A 13,200-nucleotide genomic window follows, 5' to 3' on the forward strand; every position below is an offset into this window, starting at 1 on the left:
TGAAGAGCAAAAAGGGAGAGGTATGTTTAACCAAAAAAAGAAAGAGTGAGAGAAATCTGAAAGGCTTAACACAGAGAAGGGACCCTAAACTTACTCTGTGCTTAAATAAACTAGAGTTTACTCATTCATTCATTCACTCAACAAATGTTTATGGAATGTAAACAATATGCCAGGCACTGTTCTAAGTGTTTACGATATTTCCAGTGAACAAATATCTCTGCTTTCGTGGACTTTTACGTTCCATTGGGAGGAGACAGACAACAAACATAATAAGGAAGTGTGGTAGGCTCCCGATGATCTCTGGGGGTATTCACTCTTATGTAATGCCTCCTCAGTGTATACGTTGGACTTAAGCAGAACATATCAAAAGTTTTTTATAGACATGGTGCTAGTGCACATTTAAGAGGCTACAGTGTAGTGTAAATATAACTCATATGTATATTCAGAAACCAAAAAATTCAAGTAACTCACTTTGATATTTGCTTATTTGCAATCGTCTGAAACCAAACCCACAGTATTTCCCAAGTATGCAAGTACATGAAATGTTCAGAAAAGAAAACCTATATAGACAGAAACTAGATTAGTGGTTGCCCAAAACTGGGGGTGGGAACAGAATTAACTATAAATGGGCATTGAGGGATATCACTGGGATGATGGAACCATTCAAAAACTGGATTGATGGTAGTTGTTCAACTTGCTTTACACTTAAAATGGGTGGATATATGATATCAAAATAATACCTCAAAAAAACTTGTTTAAAAAAATTGGGGGTGTTAATACAGGCATTTCTAAGAAAGTCACATATGAGTACAATCTTTAAGGAGGAAGGGCATTAGCTTTGTGATTATATAGGGGAAACAAGCCAGATGACAGGAAAGCTATGCACAGACCCAAGGGCAGGGGCATGTCTGGTGTGTCTGCAGCACAGCGAGGTGCTAGTGTGGCTGAGATGATTATTTGGAACAGGAAAGCAGGAGATGAAGAGAGAGCAGGAACGATGGATGGAGGATGGTGGTGACGGGAATCACGCTGAGCTCTTTTACACCCCTGGAAAGATGGTGGCTTTTACTGTGAGAGAAAAAGAGAGGGATATGAAAGTTCTGGGCAGAGAAGTGATACACTCTGACTTGTGTCTTTAAAGGATCACACAATGTAAAAGAAATTATAAAAGGCTCCACATAAGCTAGTTAGCTCCAGAGTTACTGACCTCTCTTGTCTGGCTGAGATACAATATACTTTCTCATAATTCAGAGTTTTGAAGAGACCTTAATATTTATGTGGTTTCTCAAAGATATCGGCTGGGAAGTCTGTAAAATTTGGAGACTCATATTCCCAGCTGCAGACACTCAGAAGTCAGGGGCTGTGGGTGTGAGACTGAGAGAGTATCCGAGCATCCTCAATCATGTTTATCTAAGGAAATGGCCAGGGTTTATTATAAATGAATGTTGGAATTGATTATTTTATTCTATTACAGATAAAGTGACCTTTTTCTCCCTTTCTCGAAAAACCTTACCCAGTTGTTTTTTTTCCCGGCATAAATCTCCATGTTCTCTCCATACTGTGGCTCTTCCAGTAACGTCTGGTATTCGAACATGAGGCGGGAGCTCTCACGAAGGCGGCTGCACTGAAACTGGTGATACTGTTGCACAAGTTCCTTCACCACCAGTAAGAGACATTCAGGGTTTGATGGATTCCAGGAGGCAAGGTTCTGTAGAAGCCAAAAAGAAAAGCCCAGTAACAAATGAGTTTTCACACAAATCCAGTATCACACTGGCTCATCAATATAGAGGGAAAGAGGGATGAAAATCTAAGAGAAATAGACTACTTTTTTTTTTAATTGAAGTATAGGTGATTTACAGTGTTTTGTTAGTTTCTGGGGTATAGCAAAGTGACACAATTATACACACAGATATATATGTGTATAACATATTCTTTTTCATATTATGGTTTATTATAGGATAGTGAATACAGTTCCCTTGCTATAGAGTAGGACTTGGTTGCATCTCTATTTTATATAGAGTAGTTTGTATCTGCCAATCTCAAACTCCTAATTTATCCCTCCCCCACCCTTCTCCCTTTAGTAACCATGTTTGTTTTCTAAGTTTGTGAGTCTGCTTCTATTTTGTAAATAAGTTCCTTTTTATCATATTTTAGATTTCACATGGAAGTGATATCATAGGGTATTTGTCTTTCTCTTTCTGATTTACTTCACTTAGTATGATAATCTCTAACCTCCAAGTAGCTGCAAATGGCATTATTTCCTTCTTTCTATGGCTGAGTAATATTCCATTGTATGTATGTACCACATCTTCTTTAGCATTCATCTGCCAATGAATGCTGCCTAAGCAATACTTAGGTTGCTTCCATGTCTTGGCTATTATAAACAGTGCTACTATGAACATTGGTGAGCATGTATCTTTTCCAATTAGTTTTTCTGGATATATGCCCAGGAGTGAGATTGCTGGGCATGTGGCAACTCTATAGTTTTTATTTTTTTAAGGAACCTCCATACTGTTTTCCATAGAAGCTGAACCAATTTATATTCCCACAAATAATCCAAGAGAAAAACAGACTACTCTTAATTAATGATAAGCTCAGAGCTGAAGTCAAAAGGGCCTCTTGAACTTGTTGATTTCTCCTGCTTTCTAAAAATTCTTGCAGACAATCAAGGAGAATTCCACTATGGGCAGGCAGAAATAGTAAAGTGTAAAGTAGGGTAGTAACAAAACAAGAAACCAAAACATCCTAAGAAGACCATAATTTTAAGAAGAATAAGAAGACCATAAAGACTTGTTTCTTATTTTTTCATAATTTTAATTTCTTCCATCTGCACCTAAATTCAGCATTAAATGCTAATGTCATTCAACTCAGATCCACAGACCATCTGCATCTATAATACCAGATATAAATGAACGCTCTGTAAACATTAGAGCCCCACAGACACGTAAGCACAATGGTGGTGGTTCAGCCTGAAAAAGATAGGACTGGAGTAGAGATGACAGAAAATACAGTTAGGAAATGCAAGGTCCGGAGAAAAAGAGAAAGGACATGGCTGTGATAGCCTGACCAGGAAAGGAGATGGGAAAGATCTGACAAGTATATAGCTGCTTTAAGCTCACAGTCACATATTTTAAGCTCACAGTATACGTATGTTGATACGTATTCAACAAATACGTATCAAGTGCCTATTCCGTATCAGCCACTGTTACAGGCAGTGACAGGAATAAACCGAGTCCTTGCTAAAGGAGCTTACAGTTTCATTGGCCAAAATAAATAATCAACAAAATCATATGGTAATAAATGCTACTGAGAACACTGGTGAAGGAAGAGCTTCAAAAGAGAGAAGTGATCAGCTGTGCCAAATGGCGTTGCTGAGTAAGAGGAGGCCTAGGAACTGACGGCTGGGTATTGTTGACACACAGGTCAGCAGTGTGCTCCACAAGGGCTATCTTGGTGAAGCAGAAGCTTGACTGTAGAGGCTTTAAGAGAGAATGAGTAGAAAGAAATTAGAAACGTGACACAGACAATGAAAACTGGTAACCAGAGGAGAAGAGAAAGTTTTGCTCAGATGTTTATAGTCTGAGGGAATATCCCCATAGAGAGAGGGGAACATGCTGCTGTAAAGGGAAGTGGGCACAGAACACCATCAGAGAAGATAACAATTAGGTAGGCAGAATGGGATCTCCAAGAGGGATGCCTTAGAAACCAGCACAGAGAATCCATCTGTAGGTATAAGAGAAAAGGCCAGCTTAGAATTACAAATGTAGGCAGGTTGCTCAATGCGGTGATAGAAGCTTGTGGTGGTTCTCTCCTAAGAGTTTACATTTTCTCCTAGAAACAAGGCCATCAGCTGAGAGTGAGGAAGAAGGAGGGGATACAGGAAGTTTGAGAAGAGAGTATGCAATAGTCATTTAGAACAATAAACAATGAATGAACTGGGGAAATGGAGGAGGAATTCCAGACAGCACTAAAAGCCCCATTGAGCTTGAGGTATGATTTGTAAGTGAGACCAATCAGCATAAATTCCCTCGCCTGGGTGCAATGTAGAGTGGGAGGAATTTAGATTTAACAAAGGTTGGGATTTTGCTAGATAAGTACAATAGAAAGAAAGAGGGGCAAGAGATCTTTGAGGGCTTGCAGAAGACTGATTGTAATTATGGACATGGACTCCCTAAGCCAGGAAAAAGCAAAGTAAGTTCATAAGAGAAGTGAGAGTTAGTGGGAAAATGACAGGAACAATGGTCCTGGTGAGCTGGGAGATTCTAAAAAAAAATGAATTCTAAAAGACAGGAGGTGTGGTCAGAGAACGGGATGTTTGATCTGTAATGGGTACTGACAAGGACTGGATGAGCATGTGTCTGGCTGAGGGGGGTGGAGGAAGGACAAGATCCCTGCAGGAAAGGAAGTCAGGGACTGAGAGGCCCACATGTGGGAAGGAGCGTTTATGTGAATATTAAATCACCTGCAATCACAAAAAGAGCAATCAACAGTGCTGAGAAAATAACTGTGAGCCATGCGCCAAAATCTTCAAAGGATGTCTCTAGATAACAAGGAGGGAGGGGTGTGTCCTACTGTCTGATGCGCTGAGTTTCAAGGCTGGGGATGGGGTGTCAGGGAAAAGGGAACGATGGTTTCCTTAGCAGCAGCATTGAGCAGGGAGAACACCTACCGCCCCTCCAAGTGTAGTGATACAAAAGATGAGAGAGAAATCAGCTGTAATAAATAAATTATTTGAGAACATGGAAGGAAAGACAGAATCTCAGGGCAGAGGATCTGAATATTCAGGCTTCAGGAGTGAGAAATACTATGTTTGGTCCCTATTCCCACCTTCAGATTCTGGTTTAACTGAGTCAGTCTGAAGTGTGTCTTGGGCACTGAGGGTTTGTTTGTTTAAGCTCCCCAGGTGATTCTAAAATACAGCAAAGGTTGAGAACCACTGACTTTGACGGGGTTGGGGCGGGGGGAATGGTGTAGAGAAGTTAAGGGTATCTGGGACTTTACTGATGACAGACCATGTTAATACCGCAAAACACTGAATCTCCAGAAATTTAGAAATCTGGCATCTATAAAGGAAAACTCCAATACATTATAAATGCTCAAAAGGTGATAATTTTATAGCCTGCTGAGTACTATATAAATTCTAAGAACTTTTCATATATTCAAATTAATCCTTAAAACAACCTACAAGTTACATTACTATAGCATTTTATTTAGATGAGAAACTGAGGCCAAAAGTAGTTTGGTATCTTGTCCAAGGTCACAGAGCTATTAAATAATAAAGCTGAGTTTTGAACATAAACAATTTGGCTCCAAGTCCCCACTTAAGCACTACAGCACAGGTTCTCATACACTCTGGTCTCAGGAACCTTCTTAAATGTATTGGGGACCCCAAGGAGCTTCTACATATATGAATTATATGGATTAAATTTACTATAGTAAAAGTTAAAACAGAAAGTTTCAAATACTAATTCATTTAAAAATAACAATCCTACTACGTTAACATTTATAATGAAAAAACTGTATTTTCCCAAAAAATCATGAGACGCATGGCATTGTTTCATATTCTTGCAAAACTCTTTAATGTCTGATTTAATTAAAGAGCTGGATTCTCATATGTGCTTTTACATTCAATGTTGCAATATGTTGTTTTGGCTGAAGTATTATGAAGAAAATACAGCCTCATTCAAATACATACTTCGAAAAAAGAAGAGTAGTTCCACAGCCTTTCCAAATAATTCTGGATGTTCTTCTTTGATACTACACCAAAACTCAACAAGTGGTGGTTTCTTAAAGGTTAGTTGTAACGTGGAATCTAAAGCTACTTTTTTTCTCTTCCATTATGGTTTATTACAGGATACTGAATGCAATTCCCTGTGTTAATCAGTAGGATAAAATTATATTGATAAATATTTCACACTCTTACCCTAAATTCCATTTGTCTATCCTGTACTTTAAATGAAACTTACTCATGCATGACTTTGCACCATCATTCATTGGTCATTTAGAAAATACTGATTCACTGAGTTATGGAGATATTCCAAATGTTAACACATTTCATTTATATAATACCAAAAAATCACATTCATTAATGCCATGACCAATCTCACCAGAGAAGTCTTCTATCAAAAGAAAACAAACAGAAGGTAAAGAAATACATCCTTTAAAAGAATAATAATGATTTTTCCCCAATGAGTGGGTTGACTTAGGGAATAAATGACAATGGAAAAGTCACTAAATGCTCTTTCACTTATAGGAAAGATAGCTCTTCAGGAATATCCAATAAAGACTCGATGAACAGAGGAAAAAGCAGGAGCTTCAGCATTGTACAGTGAATCAAAGAGAGCCCTTTGCTATGAAGTGACTGAACAAAAAGAGTATAACCTCCTCACTGGCAAACCTCTGAATCTCAAGAGCCTGAGGTCCTTTTGAGGTACTAAAGACCACATTTAAAGTATCAACAGGATATAACAACACAGTATAAAACTCAAAATGATCATTATATAGCTGGCTATGCATTTCTTTCAGAAATCATCATTAAACACTGACATATAGAAAAAATACACAATCTTTCCTTTCTTGGTCAAGTATTCAAATCCTTCTTCCAACACAAAAAGAAAAAGCTTCAGCTGCCTCAGTTTAAACTCTTTATTCCCCTCATTTATGTACTTGTTTTTGGCTGCACGGGGTCTTTGTTGTGGTGCGCTGGCTCTTCTGTGCTGCACGAGCAATCCTTCTCCAGCTGTGGTGAGCAGGGGCTGCTCTCTGGTGGTTGTGCCACATGCCCTGGCTGCAGTGGCCTCTCCTGTGGCAGAGGACGGGTTCTGGGCACTCAGGCTTCAGTAGCTGCAGCGTGTGGGCCTGCAGTTGAAGCACACAGGCTTAGCTGCCCTGTGGCACATGGGATCTTAGTTCAGGGATTAAACCAGTGTCCCCTGCACTGGAAGGAATTAAACCAGTGTTCCCTATACTGGAAGGCAAATGCTTAACCACTGGACCACCAGAAAAGTCTCTCATTTTAAATTGTTAATTCTATCATTTCTCTTTAGCTATTTGGCAAGTTACAGCCTATATCTACAAAATTTTTTTAAATTATGAAAGCATATAAGCTGGCAAACATCTATTACCAATTTGAATTCATTTCAAGTGATTCAATCTAATTATTAAATGCATAGTAACGACATGCCAAGCAGTCCCTTTCCATTAAATACAATCTCCCAATACATGGAAATGCATTTGACCTCTCTGGCCATTCAAAGTGCACTTCAGTGGAAAACAACTTAGTTGAAAAACATTCCCATCAAGAGAAGCAGAGATATGTTCACTGGGATAAAAATTCCTCTACTGCTGCTGCATGACCACTTTTACATATGAAGTCATTTGTGCTTTGAATTACTTGGCCTAGAAAGGGAGAACATAGAAGATACACAAGATTTTGGTCACTTTCTAAGATGAAAGCATATTTTAAAAACAGGTCTAACAATGCAAGACGTTGGGGTTTTCCACCCTCTTGAGAAGGAGATAGAGATAAAGCTTCTTCAAGGAAAGGGTGAGGGAGCATAAGTTAAGAAGCCTCTTCATGAAAAAGAGAAAAGTAAGTTTTTCTCTCTATGCACAAGGTTCTTATTTTACTTATTATTGGTGATTTATGAAAGAGGAAATCTTAAATGAGGATGGTCAAGAAGAATAGGCATGAGACATGTAATATATCAACATAGAAAGGAGTAAAAATGCATTAGGAGAAAGTGATAAAAGTATAATAAGAGAAAACAGACAAAAGTGAAAAAATGAACTACTATCATGAAATTTTATTCATTTTACCAAACACATATGAAGCAGTTCAGGGAAGATATCATGCCAGTGCTTTTTAAATGCTGGTTAATTAAAGAGGTTGAACAACTCTGATGATACTCAAGTATAGACAACTGAGAGTGTAGAATGTAAACCTGCCAACCCTCAGTGACATGATATTCACTAAAGTATCAGTTTCTAACCAAAGAATTGGCATCTGCCTCTTTGTAGTCACAACCTGTCTCCCATCTAGCAGTAATTCTGGATTCCCCACTCTGGCTCACTGTACAGGCTGCCTGATTTGAGGGATGCTCCTGTTTGTATGACCCTCAACCTTCCCACGTCTCTCTCATCAATACACTCTACCACACGTGTTATACTCCCAAATCGATGGCCCTGCAGACTTGAAAAAGCACAACCAATCCTCAGCTTCTTATGTGAGCTTCCTTACGTGAGAACACAGCAGATTATAACTCTTGCAAATGCCTAACTCACTTCACCCCCAAATCACATCTCACTTATTCAAAACAAGGCTTCTCAGTCATACTAAAGCAAATTCACTCACAATGACACAAATATATGAAAAGAGTCGGGAAACAATGTACTAGATTCACAGCACTGGGGAGATGAAGAAGAGAAATAAGCAAATTAGTAATTGAGCCCTGGAACCATCATTGACTAATAAAGAAGGGGGAAAAAATCTTATATGGGGGAAAAAATTTCTTTTAAAAAATGCTTATAATAAAAACTGTTATTTAATAAGAGGATAAAGTATAGATATAAATTAGAAACACTTCTTTAAAATTATCTGAAACATTACAAAATTACATACAACTATCTAGTACTGTACACAACATATAATACTGTACTATATATTTGAAAACTGCTGAGAGAGTAAATATTAAAGGTTCTCATCACAAGAAAAAGAAATCTATAACTGTATGATGATGAAAGTTAAATTTATTGTGGTATTCATTTCATAATATATACATAAATCAACATGTTGTACATCTAAAACTAAATGTTGTATGTCAATTATATCTTGATAAAAAGTTAAAAAACAATGTGTGAAAAGTATATAACCTTAATAATAAGCAAATAAATGTGATTTTATTGATTTCTTCTTTTTCATAAACTAATGTTTCATTGAAACAGTAATATACACATGGTAAGAGAAATAGCATTTTTTTCTGATAGCATAAGAGAATAAAGAACAAAGGTAAGTCTTCCTCACAACCTATGTTATCAGATCCCTCTACTCTCCAGAAAGACTATTCTTATCCCCCAGATGGAGCCACACTGAGACCTCTATAATTTATAAGAATACTCACAGAAATAAATATTGGTATGGCAAAAAATTAATTAGGGTAGTTTTATAATCCTCAATGGCTTTATTTTCAAATAGTCTAATAATTCTCTTCGTTCTTATAAGCAGAGCCTATTGAATCTGAGATTTGAGAATGTTGCCATGTTCTTTGAAGTTGCTGTTAATTACAGTCTTGAAAACTCAGTGGGTTCTTGGAAGCACAGAAGCTAATTAGAAAGAGATGCAAATCTGTGACATCCAAATGAATAGCTAAGACGACGACCAACATACGGCCATTTCTGGGATTAATACGGGCTAGTAAAAAATATTCCTAGAAGTACAATTAAGTTAAATTCTCACACTTGCTTAAGAACTATGTCTGAGAAGTAAACTGAAGTACTCTGCTCAAATGTGGCAATTTGCAGCCTGTGTTCAGTGGCTACTGATGGAGCCAGGAGTAATCCTAGTAGAGGCATCCCAGCCTCTTAACCTGCTTTAACCAGAACACCTCTGTCATTCTGCTTTTGGTTTTTGTTTGGTTGGTTGTTTTGGTTTGGTTTGAGTTTGGGTTGTGTTGAAGTTTTACCTAACATGTCATTTGGAAAAAAATTTTATTTTTTGGGAAGTGGATCTAGTCTAGTAAGTAGTAAACACTTCACTGAAATCTTATGCTTCTTTTATCCTTCCTATTTGTGACCATCTTCATCATGATACCAGAAGTCCTCCCAGGAGGAATCTGAAATCATACAATGGCCTGGAGGGTCTTCCAGATGTGCTGAAGAAAAGCATTTCTCTGGTTTATAAGGCTGTAGCCCCAAGTCATGGAATTATAGATTTTATATATATATATCTATATATATAGAGAGAGAGCGCGCGTGCGTGCACGCTCATGGCTTGGGAGTAAAAGGGGTTTATCTCCTTAAATCATACATATCTTAACAATAAACAAAGTGGAATCACAATCTTCTCAAAAAAACCTAGTCTGCTTGGGGCCAGCCATGGCAGCTTCCACTGCATTCTGTCCCTGCTCTCTCTAGAGCTCTCCAAGGTTCTGACCTCCCTCTCAATCAACAACTACCTTCTCTGGATTTTCTGTGACCTAGGCTTTTCTAAAAGGTCTGATTTATTGCCTTGCAGGAAAAAAAATAAAAAAGATAGCAGTCCATTTTCTGGCTTAAATCTTCTGGATACTAATGGTAATGTGATACTAACCCTATGCCAATATAGAACATGACAGATAAACATCTTTGAGAAGGACAAAGGTAATGTGTTGGGCAAAATATACAAATAGCTTGGTTTCTGAAAAAATCACTCTTCAGCATGATCACTCATTTGCGGGTTCACAAATGAGAAAAGGAAAAATAAATCCTAAATCTGAATTTTTTAAATGCCATTCAGTGGGCAGCCTCACCAACAATTGCTAGGTAAGCAAAACTTCCAAATAACAGAGGAGTTCTGGGGAATCTTCAAATATCCACCACCTACTGGTGCATCACACCAGAATTTCTCTACCATCCCTGTTTTATGTTCAGCAGACTCATTGGAACTGACATACATGTTTGCTTTCTTCCACAGGCCAGCATACTTTTAATCTAAAATATACAAAAGTATCTCAAAAATACAGGCTTCCCTCATGGCTCAGACGGTAAAGAATCCACCTGCAATGTGGGAGACCTGAGTTTGATCCCTGGGTTGGGAAGATCCCCTGAAGGAGGGCAAGGCAACCCACTCCAGTATTCTTCCCTGGAGAATCCCCATGGACAGAGGGGCCTGGCAGGCTATCGTTCATGGGGTCGCAGAGTTGGACATGACTGAGTGACTAAGCACAGCACAATATATCTCAAAAATAGAGTTTTAGCTCCATTTAGAAAACTCAAAAAAAAAAAAACAAAAAACACAAAAAAACCCTGTAATATCGCTTCTTGCCCATGAGAAGTTGCTTACAAATGACTTTTCAGCCCCTCTAAAAAGAAAGTGACCAGCATGCAACCCCAGGACACGCTAAACTGCTACTTCAAATAGGTCTCTAGGATCACCAGGCACATTTCTAAGTTCTGTTTCTTTGGAGCTGGATTGAAGAGATGGGAGCAACCTAGGGTGGAAGAGACCAGGGGAAGAAAGGACTCTCAAACCACATCTGTTGACCCAGCGTTTCTTGTCTATCAAGAGGAAGAAAGTAAAGAGCAGATTCTTTTCTATCTTGGAAACCCTGCTCCAAGTGGAACAAAGTTGAAAACAAAGAGGCTCCGCAGAGCCTTTATGAGCCTTTCTTCTCTTAACAGTACAACCATTTAGAGCACAGGACCAGCATCTTTTCCAAAATGAATATAAACTAAGACTGGAAACACTAAAATCACTAACTGCTGAATTTAATAATGACCAAATCCACTCTTACTTCTTCCCTAAGATACTGTCTCTACACACACAACTTTAAGGTGCTATCTTTAAAATACAAAATCAAATCTATTGGGGCCAAAATGCTTCTCAAATAAATTTTAAAAAGCATAAATAAATAATATTATTAAGTTCAATATTTGAACAAAATGTCAGTGTAGACTAAAATTTGACTGCTGCTGCTAAGTCGCTTCAGTCGTGTCCGACTCTGTGCGACCCCATAGACGGCAGCCCACCAGGCTCCCCCGTCCCTGGGATTCTCCAGGCAAGAACACTGGAGTGGGTTGCCATTTCCTTCTCCAATGCATGAAAGTGAATTTGACTAGTGATCCCTAAACATTTAGAAATCCCTCTGTCCGGCCAGCAAAGTGTTTCAAAGAAATTTAAATTCCTTTAGGCTGTACATGTATCCAGTTCACCAAAACCCCAATTAAAAAAAAAAAAAAAAAACCTTTCACGACCCCAGATTGGCTGTGGCTCTGAAGTGAATGTTGCTATTCACCTGAGCCGCGGATGCCATGCACCTTCTCAATCAAGCCTACTGGGACTCTGAGAATAAAAGGCAACACTGCCATGACAGAAAGGAAATTAGCAAATATGATTTCCAACTTGACTCAAATTGTTTTTCCTGGGGATGCATTTAAATTGTCCAGGTTGCTCGAATATCATCCAGGGATGTGATTTTGAAGGAAACAGCTTGTTTCTGGTTTTCCTGGCTGTACTACAAGAAACAACAGTGTGAGCTTATTTTAAGTTAAAGTGTGCTTCTGTGTTTCTTTACAAGAAATTAACTGCAATTATTTAGTTAAAGCAAACACTTTGTTAGGATTTCACTTTTCATTAGAAAAATGTCTTCAGGGGTCTTTTAAACTTAAAAGATGAAGAACCCCAATTTCTGCACAGAGATTTTAAACTTGGAGCAAATTATTTAAATAATGGAAGAAGATGATTCAAGCTTAGTAGCCTTTGTTGGCACTGAGTGTTTTATAGCCATAGGTGAGTCACAACACCACAGGAATCCTACCCAGTCTCCCCTGTCAAGACAATAATCTCTTCTCCACTTAAGTCAGGACCAGACCTCAGGGTAGATTCTCATTTCTTTCCAACTATGATAATCACAAAGAGACATATAGGAATGAGCCATATGGAACAAAACAAGAGAACAAACAGCTTCAACCAAGTTGTTATTGTTAACCAGACAAACACCTGCAAGCTCCGACGCCTGGTTTATGACCCCTGCCCTATTAATGATTTCCCTAGCTAGACTTGGCCCCTGGGCTACAGTGATTTATACTACACCACTGCTTCTCCTCACCATAGCGAGCTCCCTGGACTTAATTCCAGACTGGCAGTATTTGACAGACCTTCGTCCTCTTAGCCAAAATCCCAGTCTTGGGCCTTTCTGGCCAGCGGTCTTGAAGCAACCAAAGTCCTAGTAACACAGTGTGCATATAAGTAATTAAGGGAAACGCCAACTGAAAAGAAGGCTCTTCTTCAAGCTCTTCCTGTTACACCAGCCACATGCAACTACTAAAAGAGAAAGGAAGAAAAAGCAATGTAAAGTAGACCATCAACTAAAGGAAGAGATACCCAAAAAATGTAACACACAAGATAGTAAAGCTTTCAATGTCTTTATCCTTCCCCCTAAAAACTCCACCTCATCCCAGGTCCATACAACGTCCTTGGCCTAAACCCACATTTAGTAGACATCT

The 13,200-nt window shown here is 38.5% G+C and overlaps 1 protein-coding gene across 2 annotated transcripts in view; it reads right to left on the reverse strand.

The window, feature by feature from the left end:
* The window catches only part of BABAM2 (BRISC and BRCA1 A complex member 2), a 418,531-nt gene that overhangs the window by 300,001 nt on the left and 105,330 nt on the right, over positions 1 to 13,200 (reverse strand). For both annotated transcript variants that reach the window (XM_019970491.2, XM_070798114.1), the window contains exon 4: positions 1,514 to 1,708. In XM_019970491.2, the coding sequence (XP_019826050.1) occupies positions 1,514 to 1,708 (195 nt within the window). The remainder of the gene's footprint in view (positions 1 to 1,513; positions 1,709 to 13,200) is intronic.

Source organism: Bos indicus, chromosome 11, assembly GCF_029378745.1.
Source record: "Bos indicus isolate NIAB-ARS_2022 breed Sahiwal x Tharparkar chromosome 11, NIAB-ARS_B.indTharparkar_mat_pri_1.0, whole genome shotgun sequence".
In the NCBI taxonomy this organism is placed as follows: Eukaryota; Metazoa; Chordata; class Mammalia; order Artiodactyla; family Bovidae; genus Bos; species Bos indicus.